The sequence below is a fragment of the Anolis sagrei genome, chromosome 3 (genome assembly GCF_037176765.1).
Source record: "Anolis sagrei isolate rAnoSag1 chromosome 3, rAnoSag1.mat, whole genome shotgun sequence".
NCBI lineage: Eukaryota > Metazoa > Chordata > Lepidosauria > Squamata > Dactyloidae > Anolis > Anolis sagrei.
Window position 1 is genome coordinate 21,983,437 of NC_090023.1, and position 22,667 is coordinate 22,006,103.

Sequence of the window (22,667 nt, forward strand, 5' to 3'; positions counted from 1 at the left end):
TTTGGCTGGAGGGAGTACTCTGTATTTTTGCCTTCTTCTATGAACCACAGAACACCACAGAAGTTGCCTTAACTGTCAAAAGTTGACCTTTCTGTATGAGTGCCACAGCACATGTTCACTTTAACTCTAGGAAATATAAATGTGAATGTTACGGTCTACTCTTCATGTCAGAATTCATTCCTTTGCAGTGACATGCAACCACTTTGTCAGCAAAGCTACAGTCTGAGGTGACAGTCCATCATCAACGCAGTGTTGAATTTCCTTTGAAAATCACAAGTATTGTTCATAGGAATTTATCACACTGCTTCTTAGAATAGTAATGCATTTCCAACTTTTTTGTATTAGGATGTGTCAGGAGTTGCCAGGACTAGGATGGAAACTTTTCATATGGCATGCTAGTGCCCTGTGTCATACAAATTATTTCAGGGATCTTAGTAAGCCGTAAGCTAAACATGAAACCAGTTGATTCTGGGCAACTTGGAAAGGAGTATAGTATCCAAATCAAAGTATTGCCATTCACATGTGAGAAATTCAGCATAACAAGTCATCGTGTACTATCTGCTCATCTTTTAAAAAAGACTGAGGGACAGCACCAAATGGCTTTTGGAAATGATATAAGAGAATGGGAGAAACTGCAAATATATTCCCTTTTAGTTGTGCTAGACTAGCATATATGCATTGTGCAGTCTGAGCAACACATGCAGCACCTGTGATAAAAGAGCTGAGTAATAATTACAGAGTAGGGATGTGAAAGTGGTTGTTCACAAACACACCGTTCAGTTATGAATACAAAATGATAGTTCAGAAATGTTGTTACATAGCCCAAGGGGAACTGCTAATTTCTTTAACTACTCGTATATACTCGCTCTCCACCATCTTATCTCCTTCCCTTTCTGCCTTGCCATAAACTGCTGAACTGTTTCCTATCACACCACAGTTCTTACTCTTGTCTACTTTCCATTACATTAACTAAGAATCCTTTTTTTAAAAAAATAAAAACAAAACCTTGAGGAACAATATCCAGTGTTAGACCTGGGCCCAGAAGTTGTCTCCGTGTTAACTTCCCCTGAATGTTCAAGTGCTGCCATTTCTTATCTTTTGTAATGCTAATATCTCTTTTATCATGCTAATGTGTCCTCAATAGATCTGGCAACATGACATTATATTCCAAGTCGCATGCTCTTTATGCAGAACATCCCTGATTTAGACACCATTCTCATTTTAACACCAACCCAACCAACAATGAAATTCCATGCCTGAGAATCTGAAAAAAAACATGCTGCCACCATCATATTTCAGAGATAAAAACTGAGTCAAACCACAGCAGATTGCAGTTAAGGTGGCACAAATTATCAATGAGGAAAAATAAATAGGGCAGGCTGCACAAGCTTGGTTTTGTCAAAGACTACTGGAAAGGCAAGTCTTTTCCACCTCCTCTCTCCCACTTCCTGAGTTAATTCAATTGTAGCCAAAGACAAAGCTAGAAAATGGTAAAGGGAGAGAGAAAACCAGACATTTGAAAACAGCTGACAAAGTGAGGCAGCAGAGAATTAAACAAGCTTATACATGACAAATTGATTCAGTTGGAGGGTATGGAGAAAAGTTACCAGGCTAGATAATGTTAGCTTTGTGCAGGCCTTGGCTGTTTTGTTGGTTAGCCCCTACTTGTGTAGATCCATTGGACCATTTGCTGATGGTGAGTTCATACATAGTTGTGCTGTGTTTAATAATGTTTAATGTTTTATCAGGGCAGGGTCAACTTTGATGTTTTATATTTTTTTATTGATAGCATTGAATTGTTGCCAACACTTTAACTACCCTGAGTCTCCTTCAAGGTTGAGAAGGGTGGTATTCAATTTTGTTGTTTATTTGTTCAGTCGCTTCCGACTCTTTGTGACCTCATGGACCAGCCCATGCCAGAGCTTCCTGTCGGCTTTTGTCACCCCCAGCTCCTTCCTAGTCAAGCCAGTCACTTCCATCCATCTTGCCCTAGATCAGCCCCTCTTCCTTTTCCCCTTCCATTTCCCCCCAGTCTTCTTCAAGCTTTCCTGTCTTCTCATTATGTGGCCAGAGTACTTCATTTTTGCCTCTAATATCCTTTCCTCCAGGGAGCAGCCAGGTTTTATTTCCTGAAGTATGGACTGGTTTGATCTTTTTACGGTCCAAGGCACTCTCTGAATTTTCCTCCAACACCACAGTTCAAATATAGATACCACAAATACACAGTATACAAATACTACAAATAAATAAATAGTTAGATCTCCTTGGTTAAATGCATATACTTTAGTTTGGACTAACAGTAGGATTTAAGCCTTTCTTGTAGCATTCTGCTTTCCTCCCATTATCCCAGTCTCTTGAACTCCTCTCTTGCAAATCACCAATGCTGTATGGCTTTGCCCAGTGTCATATAACAGATGTTAAGTCTTCAGTCTTTGTTTTACAGATGATTAACCATTTTGATTAGATTAGAGCTAATGCTGCAAGGCCTCCTGCAACTAATGGAAACTGAGCCTGTCTGCACCCTTGTGTGTAGTATTTTCTTTTCCAGCCTGGAAGCACCTGCAAAGCAATTAATTTTCACTCGCAAATAGAACTTGCACTGTTTATTGGAAACAAGTCCTTTACAATGGTAACTGAATTTAATAAAATGAATGCACATTTCTGTGGGGCTTTTTTATATGTGATTTTTACAAATGTCCAAGTATGACCCCTCACCTAAACTGTTTGGCGTACAGGGCACATAAATGGAGGCATAATGGATGCGACGAAGCGAAAGGGGTTTTTCATTATGCTTCCTAAGTATAAATGTTTTCTCCCTCGTGCTCTTTTTACACAACAACTTCCTTCAGCTTGATTTTTGATCAATTTAATGATGCCATTTGAAGGAAAAGTCACTTGATTGCTACATAAAACTGAAAAGTCAAGACCTTTCAATCTGAATTTGTTTCTAATTTGCTTTTCCAAATCAGTTGACTATTCAGTGCTTCTCAGAATTACTCCGACAAAGTTTCAATTTGTTAAATCTCTATGAAATGGTAAGAAAAGGAGACTGAGAACCTGTTTTATTTCAGACTTGGCAGAGTTAGTCATTTTATTGTTGTTTTGCTTTGTGAAGCACCATGTACACTGATGTTACTATGTAAACAATAATAATGGCCAAAATCCAACACTGGAGTAGTTTCTCCATAAGCGGTCAGCAATATATCCATGTGCTGTGTGCAAAGTGATCAATTCACACAGTACATTGATGTGCATTGGACAGTCTTAGTGATGTCCAGATACTTATCTTCACAATTCACCAATAGGATTTCTTAGCAACTCTGTGACTTAGTCAAGAATCCGTTAACTTAATATAGGATTCTGATGTATTACGGCAAATCACCTGAAACTCATGGGGCTGCCATTAGATAACAGATGGCTTGTAGGCAAATACACAACAATAACAGCAACAAAAACACAGGTTAAATAACCCTTATCTGAAATGACTGGAACTAGAAGAGTTTTGGATTTTTAAAAACATTTTGGATTATCTGTATTTGAATATGTGTACATAATGAGATATCTTGGAGATGAAACCCAAATATAAACACGGTCATCTTTTACTGTTCATGTACAAGTTTGAACACATATCTTGAAGGTAATTTATACAATATTTTTAATTGTTTCACAAAGTTTGTGTAAAACTAATTACCAGAAAGCAGAGGGTGTCACTATCTTAGCCACCCCTATAGACAATTTCAGATTTTGGGTTTTTGTAGAAGGAATATTCAACCTGTAATAATAATTTTGTAGACACTCTGTGTATGGTATGAGCATTAGAGTGATTATACAGAGGCTTTGTGGTTCTGTTTGTTTCTTTAATTTATATCATTTGATTGATGTTATTAATCCTTTCTTCCTAATTTTGTTATGTGCCTTCAAGTCATTTTGTACTTATAATGACCCTAAAACAAACCTATCATGGAGTTTTCCTTCTGATATTTGTTCAAGGATGGGGTGCCTTTCTAAGAGAGTATGTTCCATCTACACTGTCATATAATTCAGTTTCATATGCCAGATTATCTGCTTTGAACTGGATTACATGGCAGTATAGATTCAGTCTATGCCCAAGAACCTGCACCTTCAGATCATTTCTATTTTATGAAGAAGCTAAAGTAAATCTTGGCAAGATCATTTTATAGAGGGTTTGCTTTTGCTTTCTTCTGATCTTGAGAGATTCAAAACCTGGACTCCAGAGCCTTAGTTCAATGCTCAAACCACTACATCACACTGGTGCTTTTTGTTCTTGAAAGATAGACACCCTGTTTCCCCAAAAATAAGACATGTGCATAAAATAAGCCATGATAGGTTTTCTAAGCATTTGCACAATATAAGCCATACCCCAAAAATAAGACATAGTGATAGGCTTGGCTATATAGCATACTGGCACAGAGCGGTAAAGAAGGGAGCCCCATCAACAAAGTCAGCTCCCCCTGTCAGGTCCTGGTCATTCTGTATGTGCTGCAAACTGAGGCATAGAGGGAGACAGAAAGTGAATGAGACCTATATTGCTCAACATGAATGATTGGGGGCAATGGTTCTAAAGGAAATGGAGTCACAAGAAATTCAGGATGGAATTCCAGGTTTGGAGAGTTATAACAATGTTCCAGAAGAAGATGACTTAACTATATTTGAATAAATGCAGATTGTCATACCATATTTAATAAACATAAGACATCCCCTGAAAATAAGCCATAGTGTGTCTTCTTGAGGAAAAAAATAAATATAAGACAGTGTCTTATTTTCAGGGGAGCATGATAGATTGCTAGAGATAGTTGTGTTATGCTAGGTCCCAGTTAAATAAACAAAGGTTTCCAAGCAACAGAAGAGTCAAACAAAGTATTGGTATATTAACAGAGACAGTCTACTAGTCTCTGTTAATATCTAAGTCATTCGTTTTAGCATACCTATTACACAGAAGCTATTGAGAGCAAGATAAAGACAAAGTTCTGAATCCAAGTTGCCGTAGTCATGCTGAAAGAGTTTCAGAGTTTTTCAGGAACCAAACCAGAATTCCAGTCCAAAGCCAACAAAATAGCAGTATGAAAACAGCAGAGTTCAAAGTCCAAGTCAGAAACCAAACCACAGCTCTCCAGGGTACAGCTCAGAATCAACAAAGCCAATAATGCAGAGACCTTTAAAAAGGCTATAGCCTGATAATTTCCCTGGTAATCAGGCTGATCTGCTGGCCACAGAATGCTCTCATCTGTATTCAAAAAGGAAAGGAACCCTTAACTGTTCATCAACCTGGCTTGATGTACTTAACTTCTGCTTACTCCACTTGCTGGAAAGTGATGGCTACTGCTGTACGCTCCTCGTCTACAATAATTCAGCTATTCTGGGAAGGCTGGTGAGAGCTGCAGGTCTCCAATCCTACTGACTCTTCCAGCAAGCCCTCTCCTATAACTAGGAGACACACACACACACACAGAGTACAACATTCCCCCATATCCATGAGACTAGTATCCACAGTTTCATTTATCCATATCCAACATAATGCCATGCTTAGACATTTTCTAGATCCTTCAGTGTGACTCTATATTATTCTTGGCCCACAGGTTCTTCATTTCTATAGGGTTTGCTATTATTCATGTTTTTGCATTCAGAACCATCAAAGTCTGAAAATATATCCTCCATGGTTAATGGGGATTATACTCTGTGTGTGTGTGTGTGCACATGCATAGTAAATAAATAACTTTTAAATGCAACTTAAACCATTTGGAAGCCACATATGGTACTTTAAAAATAAATTTTAAAAAACTCCTAGCTTCACTTTTAAATTGTGCCAACAAGGAGGTAGAAAAGTGAGAGGAAAAACATCACAGCTTTCTCTGCCTTTGGTCCCTTGCTTCACTGGCTTCTACAGAAATTCCTAGCAGCACTGACAGTCACATTTGCCAGTCACACTATAAAGCAAAACATATTTTCATTTTTTTCAACACCAATCTCACAGGTTCTGTTGCTTCCTCACTTCCAACCTGTTTCACAATCCTATATTCACTCAGCCATTCCCTGTCTCCTAGCATGCTGACCTCAGCCAAGAGTTCTTTCCCTGATCCCTAAAGGCAGTCTCTCTTTCAATTTCCTTTTTAAAAATACATTGTAGACTTGTCACTTACAGCTTAGTTCCTCAAGTCTGGTCATCCACTGAAGCACATTAAAAATCATTGCTTTCTGGGAAAAAAAACAGAATTGGTTTTCCTCTCTGATGTGCTAAACAAAACGACAAAAAACATAATTTTCCATATACTTAGATACATAGTGGCAGTGCTAAGAAACTCTGTTAGTGAATTGTGAAGATGCGTAACAGGACACAGTGCAGCATGACGACAATCCTATGCATAATTAACTGAGAGTACAGGTTGAGCATCTCTTATCTGAAATGCTTGGGGCCAGAAGTGTTTGGAATTTTGGAATTCAGAATATTTATATCTGTGTATTCATCCATTTTGTGATATTTAGGAGGTGGCACCCAAGTCTAAACATAACATTAATTTGTGTTTCATATACAAAACATAGACACAGCATACATGTACGGTTTTATGCAATATTTTCATTCTTTTGTGCACGGAACAAAGGTGGTGTACATCGAACCATAAAAAAGGTGTCACTGTCAGCTACCCATATGGAGAGTCCTGGATTTTGGAGTATTTCCATGGTGAATCTTCCTTCATACCTCAACTGGAAGTAGAGTGGATCATGGTTGCTCTCTGTGCCGAGTTTGGTTTAGATCAGTCATTGGTGAGGGTTGAAGTGGTCTCAGCAAGTGTGCTTAGGCACTGCAAGTCCCATCATCCATGGTCCATCCCCCTCCAAACTGCACCAGGATGTAGAGTGGGTCATGGGGGCTCTGTGTGCCAAATTTGGTCTTGATCAGCCATTGGATGAGGGTCTCAGTGGTGTTGGGAAGTGGGTGGAGGTACTTCAAGTCCCATCATCCGTGGTCCATCCCCCTCCAATCTGCAGTAGGCTGTAAAGTGGGTCATGGGGGTTCTGTGTGCCAAGTTTGGTCTTTATCGGTCTTTGTTGGGGGCCACAGTGGTCTGTGGGAACCTCACCAGGATGTAAAGGTGGTCATGGGGGCTCTGTGTGCCAAGTTCGGTCTTGATCAGTCATTGGATGAGAGTCTCAGTGGTCTCAGAAAGTGAGTGAAGTTACTGCAAGTCCCACCATCCATAGTCCGTCCTCCCCCTAACCACACCAGAACGTTGAGTTGGCCATGGGGGCTCTCTGTGCCAAGTTTGGCCTTGATCTGTCATTGCATGAGGATATGCAAATTGTTCCACAGTGGCAAGCAATCAGATAGCTGCCACAGCCTCAGGCATTTACTGCTCCTCTCTCTGTCTCTCTTGGAATGTTTGGGTGTCCAATCAGAGACCATATGCAAATTGTACCACAGTAGCAGCCAATCAGAACGCTGCCACATACACCTCCCGTCCTCCGCATAAAAACACTGACTTTTATTATACACATAGATTAACCAGTAGCTGCTGCATTTCCCACTCTAGACTTATAGTCAAGCCAATAAGTTTTCCCAGTTTTTTGTAGTAAAATTCGGTGCCTCGGCTTAAATTCAGGTTATACTTGAGTATATACACTAAGCACTCTCCTAGACGGAAAACCACATCATTCCCATGGAAACTCTAACTTTTCTGACCCTTTGTTCTCATTTCCTGTGTCATGCTGTGGCCCAGTGCTGATCCCAAATGGACATCTCAGCAGACTGCATAATTTAAAAATATTCCTGCATTCAGGTCTGAGTTGCAATCTGCAGATATTGTGTCCACAATTCCAGCTTTGAACAAGTTCCTGGTGTAGGCACTCCACAGTGGAACTGGTTCAGTTTAATCCACTTCCTAACTTGAGTTCAGTGTCTGTGTAGATCCACCCTCAATGTAATGGGATAATTTAACCCATTCCTTTATCCTGTTATTTGAAATTGCTTCTACAGTGTGTGTGTGTGTGTGAGAGAGAGAGAGGGGGGGGGTAGGGGCAAATAACTTATCTGGATCATGACCAGAGGAAAGAGTTTCTGAGATCCCCCTTACCACAATTTTGCTGCTACTTCACTCCAATCTAACAGAAGTTGATTTTTTACATTACAAAATGTACATGTTAATTGCATTTCTGCAATTAACACCTGTTGTCTAATTTGACCCTGTGCTGTTGTTTTAATTAGATAGAAGCCTTTAACTGGGCAAATAATTCAATAAAAAAGGTGATAATCCCTACAGGAAGTCGCTGCATGGGAACTCCTTTTTGTATGACATGTTTTTACTTGTTTTTTTTTTTTAAAAAAAAATAATTAATAAAGATTATATCTGGCATCCCTCATACTCCACGAATTAGTTTTTTATGACAATAGAAAAATAAATTTCCATCTGATCTAAAATGTAATTGTCACAAAGGACCATTCCGAAAGCAATTTTTGACTTGTTGAAGCTGGTGGACACTGTATTTCCGGGAATGCAATAATGCAGTAATATCAAGTGTCATTAATTTCCATCAGATGTTGTTTCCCTTTCTTGAAAATATCCTCAAAGAGAATAATTGATGGAACTGACAATGAAAACGGCACATTTTCATATTATACTTTTGTCATGAGAAATATGGAAATAGTTCTTAATGATTCTTTGAGAGGACAGGAACACGAAGTGCAGTCCCGTTATTTTATAAATGAACCAAACTGAAAATTGAAAATAGCTTTCTTTAAAATTTCAGCACACAAGACAATAAGAAACACAAAGAAGAAACTGGCATCAAGTCTGTTCTGACACAAGTTTTGCTATGACTGTTTTATTTATCGTAACAGAAGTGAACCGAGGGTACAGTTGTAATGTATTTTTTAAAAAACACAGAGTTTAAAAACTTGGCACATTTCTTATCTCAGCACAGTTCATAGAGCAACTGTTCTTTGGCAGCTGACATGCCCTCAATGTTGATTGAGATTATTGTCATAGTTGGTCCTGAAAAGGTCAGTTTGTTTGTTTGGGTGTATGCTGTCTGGGTGCATGCTTCTGGTCACTTCTGGTGTGTAAGAATCAGCTGCCTATAAAGACATTGCCCAAGGGATGTCCGGATATGTTGCAATCCTGCAGGGAGGCTTCTCTCATGTCCCCCTTACAATGACTGGAAATGTGTGTCAAATTTTAGAGCTCCTTTTCGTAAGCAACTGATCAAGAGAAACATAATGGATTGGGACCCTATTATATCAATGACCATTGAACATTAACTGCAATGAAAGTATGCAAACAAATATCTTGTTGGAACATAAAGTTCATAAATGTATTGGCTACAATCGAATAGGTTTGGGCTAGCACAGGCACAGATCTGGGCATTGGATAACCAGCCCACCAACTGATGAAAACCCACTTGGAAGTGAAGAAGATCACACTACTCATGAACTGGACAAGATAATCCATGTCCCTTAAGGGGAGGTGAATTTTTATTTATTTATTTCAAACATTTGTACCCCACCCTTCTCAACCCCGGGGGTCCACTCCCAATCTCAGCCCTTGGCAAACCATAGATCTTTGGTGGGGGAGGGGCGGCATTTCTTCTGCCTAGAACAATAACAATGGACATCAATGAGACCTCACAACCTCTGAGGATGCTTACCATAGATGAAGGCAAAACGTCAGGAGAGAATGCCTCTAGAACATGACCATATAGCCCGAAAAAAACCTACAACAACCCAGCGATTCTGGTCATGAAAGCCTTCGAAAATACAATGGACATTTTATTTATTTTATTTTGTCAGTGGCAAGGTCATTCAGTCAAGGCCCCAGCTACATACATGTATGTACATTGTAATTGTCAATCAGTGTCGCTAAAAGAGAAATAATCTTCACAGAATTCCAAACATAAAGAAATCAGAGTTTGTCCCCCCTCACCCCACTATTTCCACTTGTGTGATCACATTTTTTTCCTTCGTGTAACATACTCATAAGCAAATTTGTAAAAACAAGTAAGAGACTTGGGTTTTCTTGTTCTCAAATGTTTTAATGATTTCTGCAGAGTACTTCCTCACAAAGACAGAAACACGGAAGTCCTATGGCACCTTAATTCTTTCAACTTCCCACAAAAAATACACAGATTTCCTATAGGTTACCTATTTGCCTCTGTCTGTCTTTCAAAAGTATATCCCTCAATACTATCACTTGCCCAGTGTTTTCAGTTCACTGAGAATTATTTATATGCAAAAGATACCTGTTTTGTTTTGCTTTTTTAATTGCTTTTGGTATAGACACAATGAATGTGTTGAGCACTGTATTGAATCATTTTTCATAAGCTGTGTCCTGGCATTAAAAGATTGCTGCTTAAATGTTGACAGTGAGGAAAAACAGCACCAAATTGAGTGAAAAACAATTAAGTGAGTAAGAAGGAATTAAGGTTTTGTTTGAATATTTACCAGCAGAATTATGGAAGGCAATGCTTACATCAACTTGCCCAGTATATTTTGCTCTACGTTCAAGCCAAGAGGGATGGAAACTTTGTCTCTGGTGGGTGGCATCTCTTTCAAAAACTGGAAAAGCTGTCCATACAGGTCTGGGAAAATGGGTATTTTTAAGGAGCTCAGACATGAATCATCTTACTTTTGGAAGTTTCAGTCTGAATAAATTAATTCTTCTAAGTTTGTTATCTATTATGAAGAAGGTGCTTGACAGTCCCCAAATGGGAAAAGCTATCTCTATAGTCCCCATAACATCTTTACTATTCATGAGAGAAATGCTTTGCAGGGATCAGGCCCGTAGCCAGGATTTCGTTTCGGGGGGGGGGGGGGGCTGAATTTTTTTCAGGGGGGGTTTCGGGGGGGCTGAGTTTCAGGGGGGCTGAGTCTGAGTGAAAGAGGGTCTAGCCTAGCAAACCTTTCGTATCATTACCCCAATACCCTCATGCATATGGGATATATTGAGTATGGTTATCAGATCATGATATGAATAAACATAACAGTTTAAATAATGCACCAGTAAGGCCTTTTCGCGAACCACCATGAGAATTTCGGGGGGGGGGGCTGAGGCCCCCCGAGCCCCCCCCCCCCCCCCGGCTACATGCCTGACAGGGATTGAGTCCCCTTCCACACAGCTATATAAAATCAACATTGAACTGGAGTATATGGCAGTGAAGATTCAGATGACCCAGTTCAAAGCAGATCATGCCTTGGTATTCTGGTTATATGGCTGTGTATAAGGGCCCTGAGGAATCATGTTGGTCTTCCGAGGGAACATAGATAGCTATATATAATCTCACTGCCTTTATTTTATCTTGTTAAAAAATTATAAAATGTCAGTGATTGAAATTTTTCATACTGCATGACTTTTAGGAAAAATAAGATATTTTAGTGGGGAAAAACGATTTGGGATACATCTGCATTCTAAAATTAATACTGGGTTCACAGCACTTGGCCAAAGCTGCAAGGCTTTGCAATGCTAATCAAGGTGATTAACTGCAACATTCACACTTGCCTCCAACACACAAGAGTTCTTTCTCCCACCCTGGACCTTCCACAGATATATAAACCTCCTAGGCCTAGGCGGTTTCGTTCGTTAATTTTGTAATTCGTTAAATATTCGTTAATTTTAGCAATTACAAAACGATTACAAAACTTATTTTTAAACCCGGAAGTGTTTTTAAATATCGAAACGGCAGGCGCCAAAAAATTTTGTATTTCCGTCCATTTCGGAAATACGTAAGATGGCCGCCTGGCGATGCTTGCTGGGAGCTCTCCTCTCTCTCTTCTCTTAGCCAGTCAGAGGCAGAGCCTGAAAGAGGAGGAGGAGGAGGAGGAGAGGGCGGGGAAGGCGCCGGCTGAGCAAGCGAGCGAGAGGGCGAGCGAGAGGGCGAGCGGCAAGCGAGAGGGCGAGCGAGAGGGCGAGCGGCGAGCGAGAGGGTGAGCGAGAGGGCGAGCGGCGAGCGAGAGGGCGAGCGGCGAGCGAGAGGGCGAGCGAGAGGGCGAGCGGCGAGCGGGAGGGCGAGCGGCGAGCGAGAGGGCGAGCGGCGAGCGAGAGGGCGAGCGGCGAGCGAGAGGGCGAGCGGCGAGCGAGAGGGCGAGCGGCGAGCGAGAGGGCGAGCGAGAGGGCGAGCGGCGAGCGAGAGGGCGAGCGGCGAGCGAGAGGGCCCGCCAGAGTGAGTGCCTGCCTTCCCTCCTTAATAATAATTTCTCCTCCCTATTCTACTAATAATTAAATTAAAAAAATATTTTAAAAATATTGAAAAAAAAGGGCGCCATCTTTACAAAATGTTTTGTAAATATTAACGAAATTTCGTAAATACCGAACTTTTTAAAGGGAAAATTTTGTAATTATTTTAAATATCGAAACAAAAAAAAAACCCCAAATACAAATCGATTTTAGAAACAAATTTTTGCGTTGTTACCCAGGCCTAAAACCTCCCTTGCTTAGTTTCCAATATACCTCACAACCTCTGAGGATACCTTCCATAAATGTGGGTGAAACGTCAGGAGAGAATGATTCTGGAACATGGCCTTACAGCCCGTAAAACTCACAGCAAGCCAATAATAATAATAATAACAATAATAACAACAAAGTATGGATCGTCAATATCGCAATCCAAGGTGACAGCAGGATTGCAGAGAAACAACTGGAAAAGCTGACACAATATGAAGATTTAAAGATCGAACTGCAAAGACACTGACACAAGCCAATAAAGGTAGTCCCAGTGGTGATCGGCACACTGGGTGCAGTGCCTAAAGACCTTTCCCAGCACTTAAACACAACCGGTGCTGACAAAATTGCCATCTGCAGAAGGCCACCTTACTGGGATCTGCATGCATTATTCGCCGATACATCACATAGTCCTAGCCAGCAGAGTGTCTGCTGTGGACTCATCTTGTTGTGTTTCAAATAACAATAATAATAATCCAATCTTTCTCAGTTTTTCATCCTCCAATACTTTGGACTTCGCTTCCCAGAACTCTAACCAGCATAGCCAAGGGTTAAGAATTTCAAGAAGAGAAGTTCCAAAAGCTGAAGAATCAAAGTTTGAGAACCGTTGTTATAAACCTTCTAAGCGAAAAACAAAAGAAAGGGGAAAGGAAAGGAAAAAAAAACCCACTTCAGCAGCAGAGACCTTTTAGATATTTCTCAAATACATGATTTCTTCCAGTAGACATGGTCTTGCATCATATATTTGGGTTACTTAGTATTTGCATGCAGTATTATGCATTAATATTGCTGTGCAACTTTGTGTTGATACTGATGACACTGAATGGAAAACCAAACATGAAACCAAATATACATGTATACTAGGCATGGTTAGGTTCAGTCGGAATCTTCGTAATTTGGAATACATTAGGAAAGATTTACTTTTTGAAGCGATTTTGAAGTTTTTAAGGAAACCGGATGTCCCTTTCCCCTTCCGAACCTTTTTCCGCCATTTCTGTTACGAAGCAGTAAGGGAGTCGGAAATTTTTACAGCATTTCCACGCTTCTCTTCCCTGGCCTCGGATCAAGCATGGGAAGCTGTGTTAAAACAGAATGGATTTATTCCCCCTCCCTCCTTTCCCCTCGCATTCTGCCTGGATCCTGGGAAGTCGTGTTAAAGCAGCCTGGATGTATTTCCTCACTTTGCTGTCCCTCCTGCTTCAGTCTTACACTAGAGAAGCCTGTTAAACCACCGTGGATGAATTTCCTCACTTTGCTGTCCCTCCTGCTTCAGTCTTACACCAGAGAAGCTATTTTAAACCAGCGTGGATGAATTTACTGACTTTGCTGTCCCTCCTGCTTCAGTCTTACACTAGAGAAGCCTGTTAAACCAGTGTGTATGAATTTGCTTGCTTTGTTGTCCCTCCTGCTTCAGTCTTACAGTAGAGAAGCCATTTTAAACCAGTGTGGATGAATTTCCTCCCTTTGCTCCCCCCCCCCCCCCCCCCCGCTTTCTGGAGTAAAACAACTACTTTAAAAGTAAAGACCACCCAATGAAACAGGAAATAACACTTTCAAACCATTATTCAGAATTTGGAAGTCTCGGAAGTTTCAAAAAGTTTTGAACATTTTTTTTTATGAAAATTGGAATTGATTTCTGAATCGAACCACCAGTGCCCCTTACATCCAAAATGGGTTTTGAACCTTTATTTTTTATCAAACAAGCCTAATGTATATCATTGTACTATGTGTGTTGCATGCACAATGGCATTTCATGTGTATCTTCAGTTTTACAACAAACTGAATGTAGACTTTCTGCATTGGACAAAAATGTTTAAATGCTTCTGTATGCATAACAAATGGGACTCTGAGCATGATTTTTTTTTACTCATTCACCATTTAAAATATCAGTAATTACTGTTACCGTCCAATTGTGTGTGCATGCTTCAATTTGGTGCTGGAATAAAGCTGAGTTGGTGACAGTCAAGCCTGAAAGGGAAGGGTATCCCACAAGTGGAGTGCCACTGCAGAGAAGGCCATCACTTATTGTATGTACACTTATGTATAAATATAAAGATTTTAGTCAAAAATCCAGCCATAAGCCAGACAAGTACAGGTAGTCCCTGAGTTATAAACATCCACATTACAAATGATTCATAGTTAAGAACGGGAGTGTGACAACAAGAAGTGAGAAAATTCTACCCCTAGGAAGGGAAATTCATTACTGAAAAAGTTATCATGGGGGAAATGATGTCTCTACTGAGGCTTTATTACCAATCTTTGTTTCCACAGCAAGCCACATTTTTCAAAATTCAATTATCACAGGGGCAGAAAGTGAGGTAAAATCTTCTGAACAGGGGCACATACAGCAAAACAAATACCACAGGAATCCTTCCTTATGCTAACCAAAGCTGAAATTACCGTTTTGCCTGGCACTACACCTAAAAAAATATACTTGTTAAAAGTTACATACAACTTCAGCTTAAGAACAAACCTACATAACCTACCATCTTTGTAACTTGGGGACTGCTTGTACTGTACCTTAGCCCTTATCAAAATAGGAATCATATCTGAGTAGTGACAACAAGTGAGAGCTTAGTCCATCCTGGGAGAACTTAAGAGAAAGAACAACCCCCATCGTTTTTCCCACTTTTTGAATGATTCAGCTGGGAAATGGTAGCAGTTGCAGCCAGCCATGGCTGACCCATGAAGTTGTGCTGGCAGTTTCCCCTTTCCAAAGAATGGCCCTTAACTTATCCATGGGATATATCAAAATCCCTAATTTTGTACTCCAAACCTGCCCTCAACTTATACATGAGGTCGACTTATACATGAGCATACATAATACATCTTGCACTCCTAATGGTGGGTTGCATGTGAAGATAGTCTTTAGGCAACTATGTATAAGGAAGGGCATATTTTCAAGGTCACATATCACTTTCAGCTTGAAATGCTTTCACCAATAACTTGAATTCAAACTGGAAATACCTTGACAGCCCCCACAATTCATGTGAGGTCAGTGCTATTAGTGTACACATACATATGCACACACACACACTTTTAATTTTATGACAGTATTATAGAACAGATTTCCCGGTAGGTCGAATGCTACTAATCATGTTCCAAACATTTTAATATTACCTTGTTTGCTGTATCCCCTTGATGACCCCCAAGAGCCTCACACAGGATGCAAGTCGGTTGCAACACATCCTCTTCTTCTTTATATCTCTCTACGCTGTGTGCAAAATGACTTTTACTAGGGAAGAAATCAATAAGCAGGAAATAGTAAAAAGGGAATAAAAGAGCTATTAAATGTCAGTTACAAAAGGGTATATTACCTAATGCTGTTTTGCCGATACCATTTCCATATCCTATGTGGGCAATAAAAAAAGGTGTTGATCTAAGGTGGAAAATATTTCTGCTTTCTAGTTGAAATCAGCCAGAACAGATGTATTGTAAAAGGACTGGACAGCTTCTTTTAAATTTCAGGAATAAAAATGAGAGCTTAGCATAAAAGAGAAGCTGTACAGAAAGGAGGGGAAGAGAAATTGGTACAGACAGTAATATCAAGAACTTGCTTTCCCTGAATCTAAATTACTGTATTATATTAACAGACCTGGGGAATTTCAGTGGCCGGACAAGAAGTGCTGTGTCGGTGAGGGAAGGTCAAGGCGTAGTTCTGATGTGCTCTCCTCCACTTCATTCACCAGGTACAGTCAGTTACATTTTGTTTTGATACAACTCTTACTTGATATGCATTCAACATCTTGAGCTGTGCTATTGAAAATGGTTCATTCAAGATTAGACAAGGCACTGAACAGGTCCATTATCCATTTCTCATCATCCCCACAATGAGAATAGCAGTAGCTGCATATGCTGTTTTCCTTCCAAATCACAGAAACTGTCAGAAATAGTATGAATCCTACCCCATTTACTGAGGTTAGTGGCATAGGACCCTATTAAAGTAAAAAATCAGAAATAAAGAAGTTGCTATTCCTTTTATTTAAGAAAACACATGTCTAGGATTTTCTTCTACTGATAGTTAACCAACCATAGAATCACATTCATAGAACTAGAAAGTCCTAGAGCGATCCTAGACAGGTGTTCTCTCTAAAAATCTCTAGGTCTTTGAGGATGACTGGAGAAAGTTGATTGTAGAATCAAATTGGAAGACTTACAATTTATAGAAAGAACATTTTTAATGAAATCCATGAACAATCAAATGTGCAAAAGTCAAATCTGCAAATGTAGCAGGATGATTGTAAACAAGACTTAAGTAAAACATGTAAAGTCTTGGCTCTGCCTTTTCCTCTCTGCTTTAGTTCCCGCTGTTTATAGGCCTTCCCAATAGTGTAGACACCATCTTTTGTATTAGTTTTTGGGTGGATCTTAAAATCCACCAAGAGGCCAGTCTTAGCTGGTCTATTCCATTTCCCTGTATAGAGGTCTTACAGGACTCCTCCTTTTTTCTTCAACAGAGCTACAAAGATTGTCTGGTATCCTAGGCCCAAGCAAACAAAGCATTTTTAGCACCTACATTTAGTAGTATAATTATACTCACAGCTTAAAACCAGTTTAAGCTTCACAGAAAAGTAGATTAAGACAGTTTATAAGCAACAACTGGTAATCCATCGCTTTGCATCAGAGGCAGAAGATTCTAGAGAGATGACTGCAACCAGCAAAATCTCCTTTTGTAATGTATTGTTTTAAGTCACTCTATGATAGTCCCAGGTGGAGTTAACCCTTTATTTATCTTGTTTCAGTAAACTCATTGGGTTATCTTTTCACCTTGCCTAAACTGCCTCTGTCTGCTAAGGGTCTTTATCTTAACAGAAGGTATCAGATAGCCCCTGAGTAAAGCCAGACAATATAGTTTTCCCAAAGGCTTAGGCATGCCATCACAAAACTCCTTGGTTCACTGCTGAGCGCCAGTTGCTTGGGAACAACAATAGAGAAGGCTATTTGTGCCCTGGGAATTTCCAGAGACATTTTCAGTTATTTCGGGTAAAGGGATCTTAGATTTTCGACAGATGGGCCTTTAATCTACATATTTTTTGATAAAAATGTAAAAGAGTACAGTTTTAGTATCCTTTATCCAAAATGCTTGGAGCCAGAAATGTTTGGGATTTGGGATTATATATTTGTTTATTTATGGATTTGAAAATACCTTATTTGCATGTATGATATGTCCATAATATGATATTTTGGAGATGTTTTTATTCATTCTTGTAAGCTTCTTTTTGAATTCCATTTCTTGTCACAGCATATTGGGGTTTTTTTTAGAAGACTTATGGATCAAATCACTGTTCTGTTTAGATGCATAAGATTGTATGCTCTGGACTGTCCCATACTTATCAAATAATACATGGGCCCCCTACTCCCACCCCCAGTCATTGCATCACACCTATCTCAGTGTCTCTTCACAATGAGCCAACTCCTGTCTTTCTCAGAGTGAATGTAATGACATAAAAGAAGGATTTTTAGGTGTTTAACTAAAGCTGCTTCTACACAGCCACATAATCTGGATGAATGTGGATTACAGAAATCCAGTTCCACTCCAGAGAGTCTCTACACACACTCTAGGAAACATGAAAAAGCTCCTGCAGCATCCACAAAGCTTTCCTCATACCCAATTGAGCCAACAGAATGATTTTTTTTCTTTCCCCTTTGGAAGAAATGTGCTGAACTACAGCAGCCCATCTGATGAGCATCAGCAATGGAGCTCATCTTCCAACTCATAAACAATGAAAGGGAAGGCATTTATTTTCCGGGAGGGAGAGAGAAGGTGTTTATCTTTCTGAGAGTGCCATATCTAGTTCCTTTATCAGAATTTTCCAGAGGTGGCGCTGTTTACATGAGTTCTGTGCATGTTCCTCCTGAATTTCTGCTCTGCAGCATCTATACACTGATCAGCTGCAGCACATTTTATTGACAGTTTTGGGCTTTCTGCTGAGTTTTTAAAACATGTGCTTTCTATGTGGATGCACATTGCAGCATGAAGTAGGGGTGTGGCATTTTCTTTCTACTCTCCTCCCTTATAATCCACATCATTTGGATTTTACAGCATGTGTAGATGGGAGTTAAGTGTGTTTAGAGTCATCCTCCTCCCTCTCCATCATGACTTAAGTTGTTTTAAGAAACAATATGTATATATTATAGATTAGCCTACCCCGAATGTGTTTAAATAAAGTACAGATTTTTCACCTCAATGAAATGAATAGGGCTGTAAGGTTCATCTCATTTATCTGACCTTTTTCTAAATGGTCGGATGCTTCCAGGAAACTTAAACACACTCTCGTATCCCTTAAAATTGTTTCCAACATCTGGAAAACTTAAGAAAATCCCTATCCCAAGTTTTATTTAGAAATGATTTACCTTTGATGTCCTCTGAGCCTGATAAAATGTTACCCCCCCCCCCCCACACACACACACACAGTGGGTTTTCGTGGCTAATCAGAGATTCAATCCTGATTTCTGGAGTCATATTCTGGCTTTAATATATGTACAAGCCCCCCAATGTTTCATAGATCAAAACTGGACACATGTAACCTCAGAGTGCATTCGAGATAGCAAAAGCTATTCAGGAGGGAAAACACACAGGATAGGGATGGCTGCAGCAGTTTGTTTTTTCTTGAGCTAATTGGAAAGGACAAGATTCCACTCCTTCTCAGTTGCGTCAACCTATATTTGCCCCTGATTTCAGTTCATAGCAACTGAAAAAAATCAAGTGCGCAAGAAGAAAGTAGTGGAGAATTGTGAAGAAAGGTTCAGGAAAAGGAAATCAGAATCTACTAGAACAGTAGTTCCCAACCTTTGGGCCTCTAGGTGTTTTGGACTTCAACTTCCAGATTTCCCAGCCAGCTTACCAGCTGTCAGAAACTCTAGGAACTGAAGTCCAAAGCACCTTGAGACCCTAAGGTTGGGAACCACTGTACTAGAAGGATTTCTCACAGATCAGCAAGAGCTTTTGTATCCATAAGAAGACCTAGATTTGACCCTACCAATTGGCAGTGTGGATAACTACTTTAGCAATAAGATGTTGGTTATCATGCAAGAGCAGCAAATTGTTAATCTGTTATTGTTGCATGATTACTTCCAGGGATAGGAAATCAGCACTTGTGAGATTTCTGTCTCATTTTCAAGAATAACTTGGCCAGCTCTGGTTGCTATGGCTCATGACTTTCTTTTTTGTTCTGCTTCTTGCAGAAAGACTTCAAAAAACTCACACATATTTACACAGAATGATAAAATTTCAGAGGCTGAAAACCTGTATACTGTTGATCCAAATGAATAACACTTACCACATCTTGACCATTACAACTTCTTATGACACTGAACTCCATTTTATGTTTGTGTTGTGTAAAAATATGTCTATCAAATAAAATTTGCTTACTTCTCCATTTGAGATATGGTTGATGTTTGTGTTTTTGGCATTGCTAATTGAGTTTTATTGATCAGCTTTGAGGCTGCATATTTGACAGTGATGATAAATTTAGTCTGTTCTAATTAAATGAGAAGGGAAAACCTTTGGTTATTTTTAAACACTTTTCATTGATAGTCATCACTTCCGCCCATTTACCTACACAACTAAGTTCTGACCTTCCAGGTGGAAAGGTTTTTGGCTTTCAGAAACCGGACTGAACTTTTTGTCCTTAATGTAATTGGTATGCAATATTTTTTGCTTCTATAATACTTATAAAAAGGTAAAGGTAGTCCCCTGACATTAAGTCCAGTCATGTCTGACTCTGGGGTGTGGTGCTCATCTCCATTTCTAAGCCGAAGAGCCAGCGTTGTCCGTAGACACCTCCAAGGTCATGTGGCCAGCATGACTGCATGGAGCGCCGTTACCTTCCCGCCGGAGCGGTACCTATTGATCTACTCACATTTGCATGTTTTCGAACTGCTAGGTTAGCAGAAGCTAGGGCTGACAGCGGAAGCTCACGCCGCTCCCCGGAATCGAACCTGCGACCTTTCGATCAACAAGCTCAGCAGCTCAGTGCTTTAATCCACTGCGCCACCGGGGGCTCCCATAATACTTATAATACTTATAAAATAGATACCTTTGTTCTATTTTCTGTGGAAACAAGAAACTGTAAATAGTACTTAACCTATTGAAATGAACAACCTCTGCCGGAAGTTATCATAAAGTTATGCTGGAGAACCCTGGACAAGTCAGACACTTTTAGACTCAGAAAACCCCGTCATAGGGGGTAGAGGTGTGCAATTCAGCCAAAAGGCATGCCATTTAGGGGCCCATTGATGGCTGACCCCTCATTTTCTGTACTGGGAAGTTACTCAAAAGGGAAGGAATGTTGTCATTTTTATTCAGCAAAGATTTGGTCCATTGGCTACAACAGGGAATTTTAAAGGCTCAATCCTCAGTCATTTAAAGGCCTATTTGCATGAAATTGAACTCGGTTTTAGTCCCCATTTACAACTGCAGGCCTACCAAATTTCAAGACAATGCACCAATCTATTGATTTTTTGGAATTATTTTAAATTTTAGCCGTAACATTTTTTTAAAGAAGAAGACAAACTGCAAGAGAGGGTTCTGGGAATTGTAGTTGTCGCTTGTGTCCATTTTCAGACAATCAGAGCATGGACACAAACCAGGCTTTTTACTGGCTGAGAAACAGAGAGAGAGAGAGAGAGAAACTCCATCTCCCATCATGCTTTGAGAGGAACTCAAAGACTTTTCAATATATGGAATCGAATTGTGCCTCTTTTGTGAGCTGCCCTGAGTCCCCTTTGAGGTGAGAAGGATGGGATATAAATATAATAAATAAATAAATAAAATGCCCACTCTATGTAAGGGCTGCTGGTAAAATAATTTCCCAGCAGGGCATCAGGGCCCTCTCTGGAAGAGGAGCCTAGGAAACGTTCCAAAAAAGAAATGGAGGGACACTACTTCTGCTGGGAGGGGGGAAAGAAAAGATCCCTGCCTTAGGTATGCAGACTTAACTCTTTCCACTCCTGGAACCAATAAAATCTGGCTCCCTTAATCCGTTTTGCTGGACTTTGCAGCTCCAACTCCCCGTTCTGTTTTTAGATATTATACAAAACAGCCCACCGAATATTACAAATCATTTTTGTTCAAACAGATACGGGCTCAAGTCTAATAGGGGGTCACCATAAACTGGAATTAAGTTAAAGGTACACAACAACAACAAACTACCAGGAATCCCTGTGTGGAACAAATTAACTCTTGTTAAGGTTAGGTTTGCAGATTCAATAAGGGAGTATTATGTTTACCTGATAGATTCTAATGTAGTTCAATATGAATATTTGCCTGAAATTGAATACTATAATGCATGCTATAGTGCACAATAGTAGTAACAGTGAAATACAAAGATGTTCATTGTTACACTTTGTCATAAAACCAAATGTTAAAATGTATTTTGTCTGTCTGTTGAAATTAGTATAATTCTATTTTAAAAAAGAGAGTTGTTTTCTAGGAATAATGTTCATAGTTATGTATTATTTGAGGCAGCACAAGATGAAAATGTCATCGTTCTCTCATTTAATCATTCAAAAAGCAAAGTTCACAAGTTTAAGGCCATTAATAGTAATAAATCTTCCTCTATTGTTATTTAAGACTTCTTATTTCATATGACCCAATTGTGGGAAGTGATTATTAATGATTGTAGGGAAGGCATATGTAGGCTCTCACACTGGCTTGAAAGATATTTCATTGTGTTAATGACTTAGTATCACAATTCCTAAGTGGAAAAGCTATATAGAAATTGAAACTTTTTATGTTCTAAAAGGCAGCTCTGGTTTTCATGCAAATTAGAGTCAGCACTATATCCCCCCAACAGCACACATACAGCTTCTTTCTCTAAATAACACATGAGTATAGTGTGCCAACTTGTTAGTATAGAGAACAAAAGTAGGTAATTGTCCATGGGAATGTCTCTATTTACAGTCTGTAACACCCCTTTGTTGATGAGATAAAATAGGATTTCATTAATAGAGCTGGCAAAAGATGGCTTGATTGTATAACTGTAACTAGACATTATTTGCCCATTATGAATCATTTCTTTTGGAGTTGGGTTTATAATGCTTCCCACAAACAGTCAAGAAGAGGGCATAGAGTATTCTGTTTTCAAATAATTATATCCTATCAGCCCTACAACAGCTTCTGAGATGGCTTACGATGCAATTAAAATACAATATAATTCAAATTAAAGCAATTACAACAATTTGCATGGAACATAGCATTTAGACTGCAAAGACTGAATCAGA

The 22,667-nt window shown here is 39.6% G+C and overlaps 1 protein-coding gene across 7 annotated transcripts in view; it reads left to right on the top strand.

Moving 5' to 3' along the window:
* The window catches only part of CNTN5 (contactin 5), an 826,419-nt gene that overhangs the window by 560,870 nt on the left and 242,882 nt on the right, over positions 1 to 22,667 (top strand). For all 7 annotated transcript variants that reach the window (XM_067466528.1, XM_067466529.1, XM_067466531.1 and 4 more), the window contains exon 7: positions 16,037 to 16,132. In XM_067466528.1, the coding sequence (XP_067322629.1) occupies positions 16,037 to 16,132 (96 nt within the window). The remainder of the gene's footprint in view (positions 1 to 16,036; positions 16,133 to 22,667) is intronic.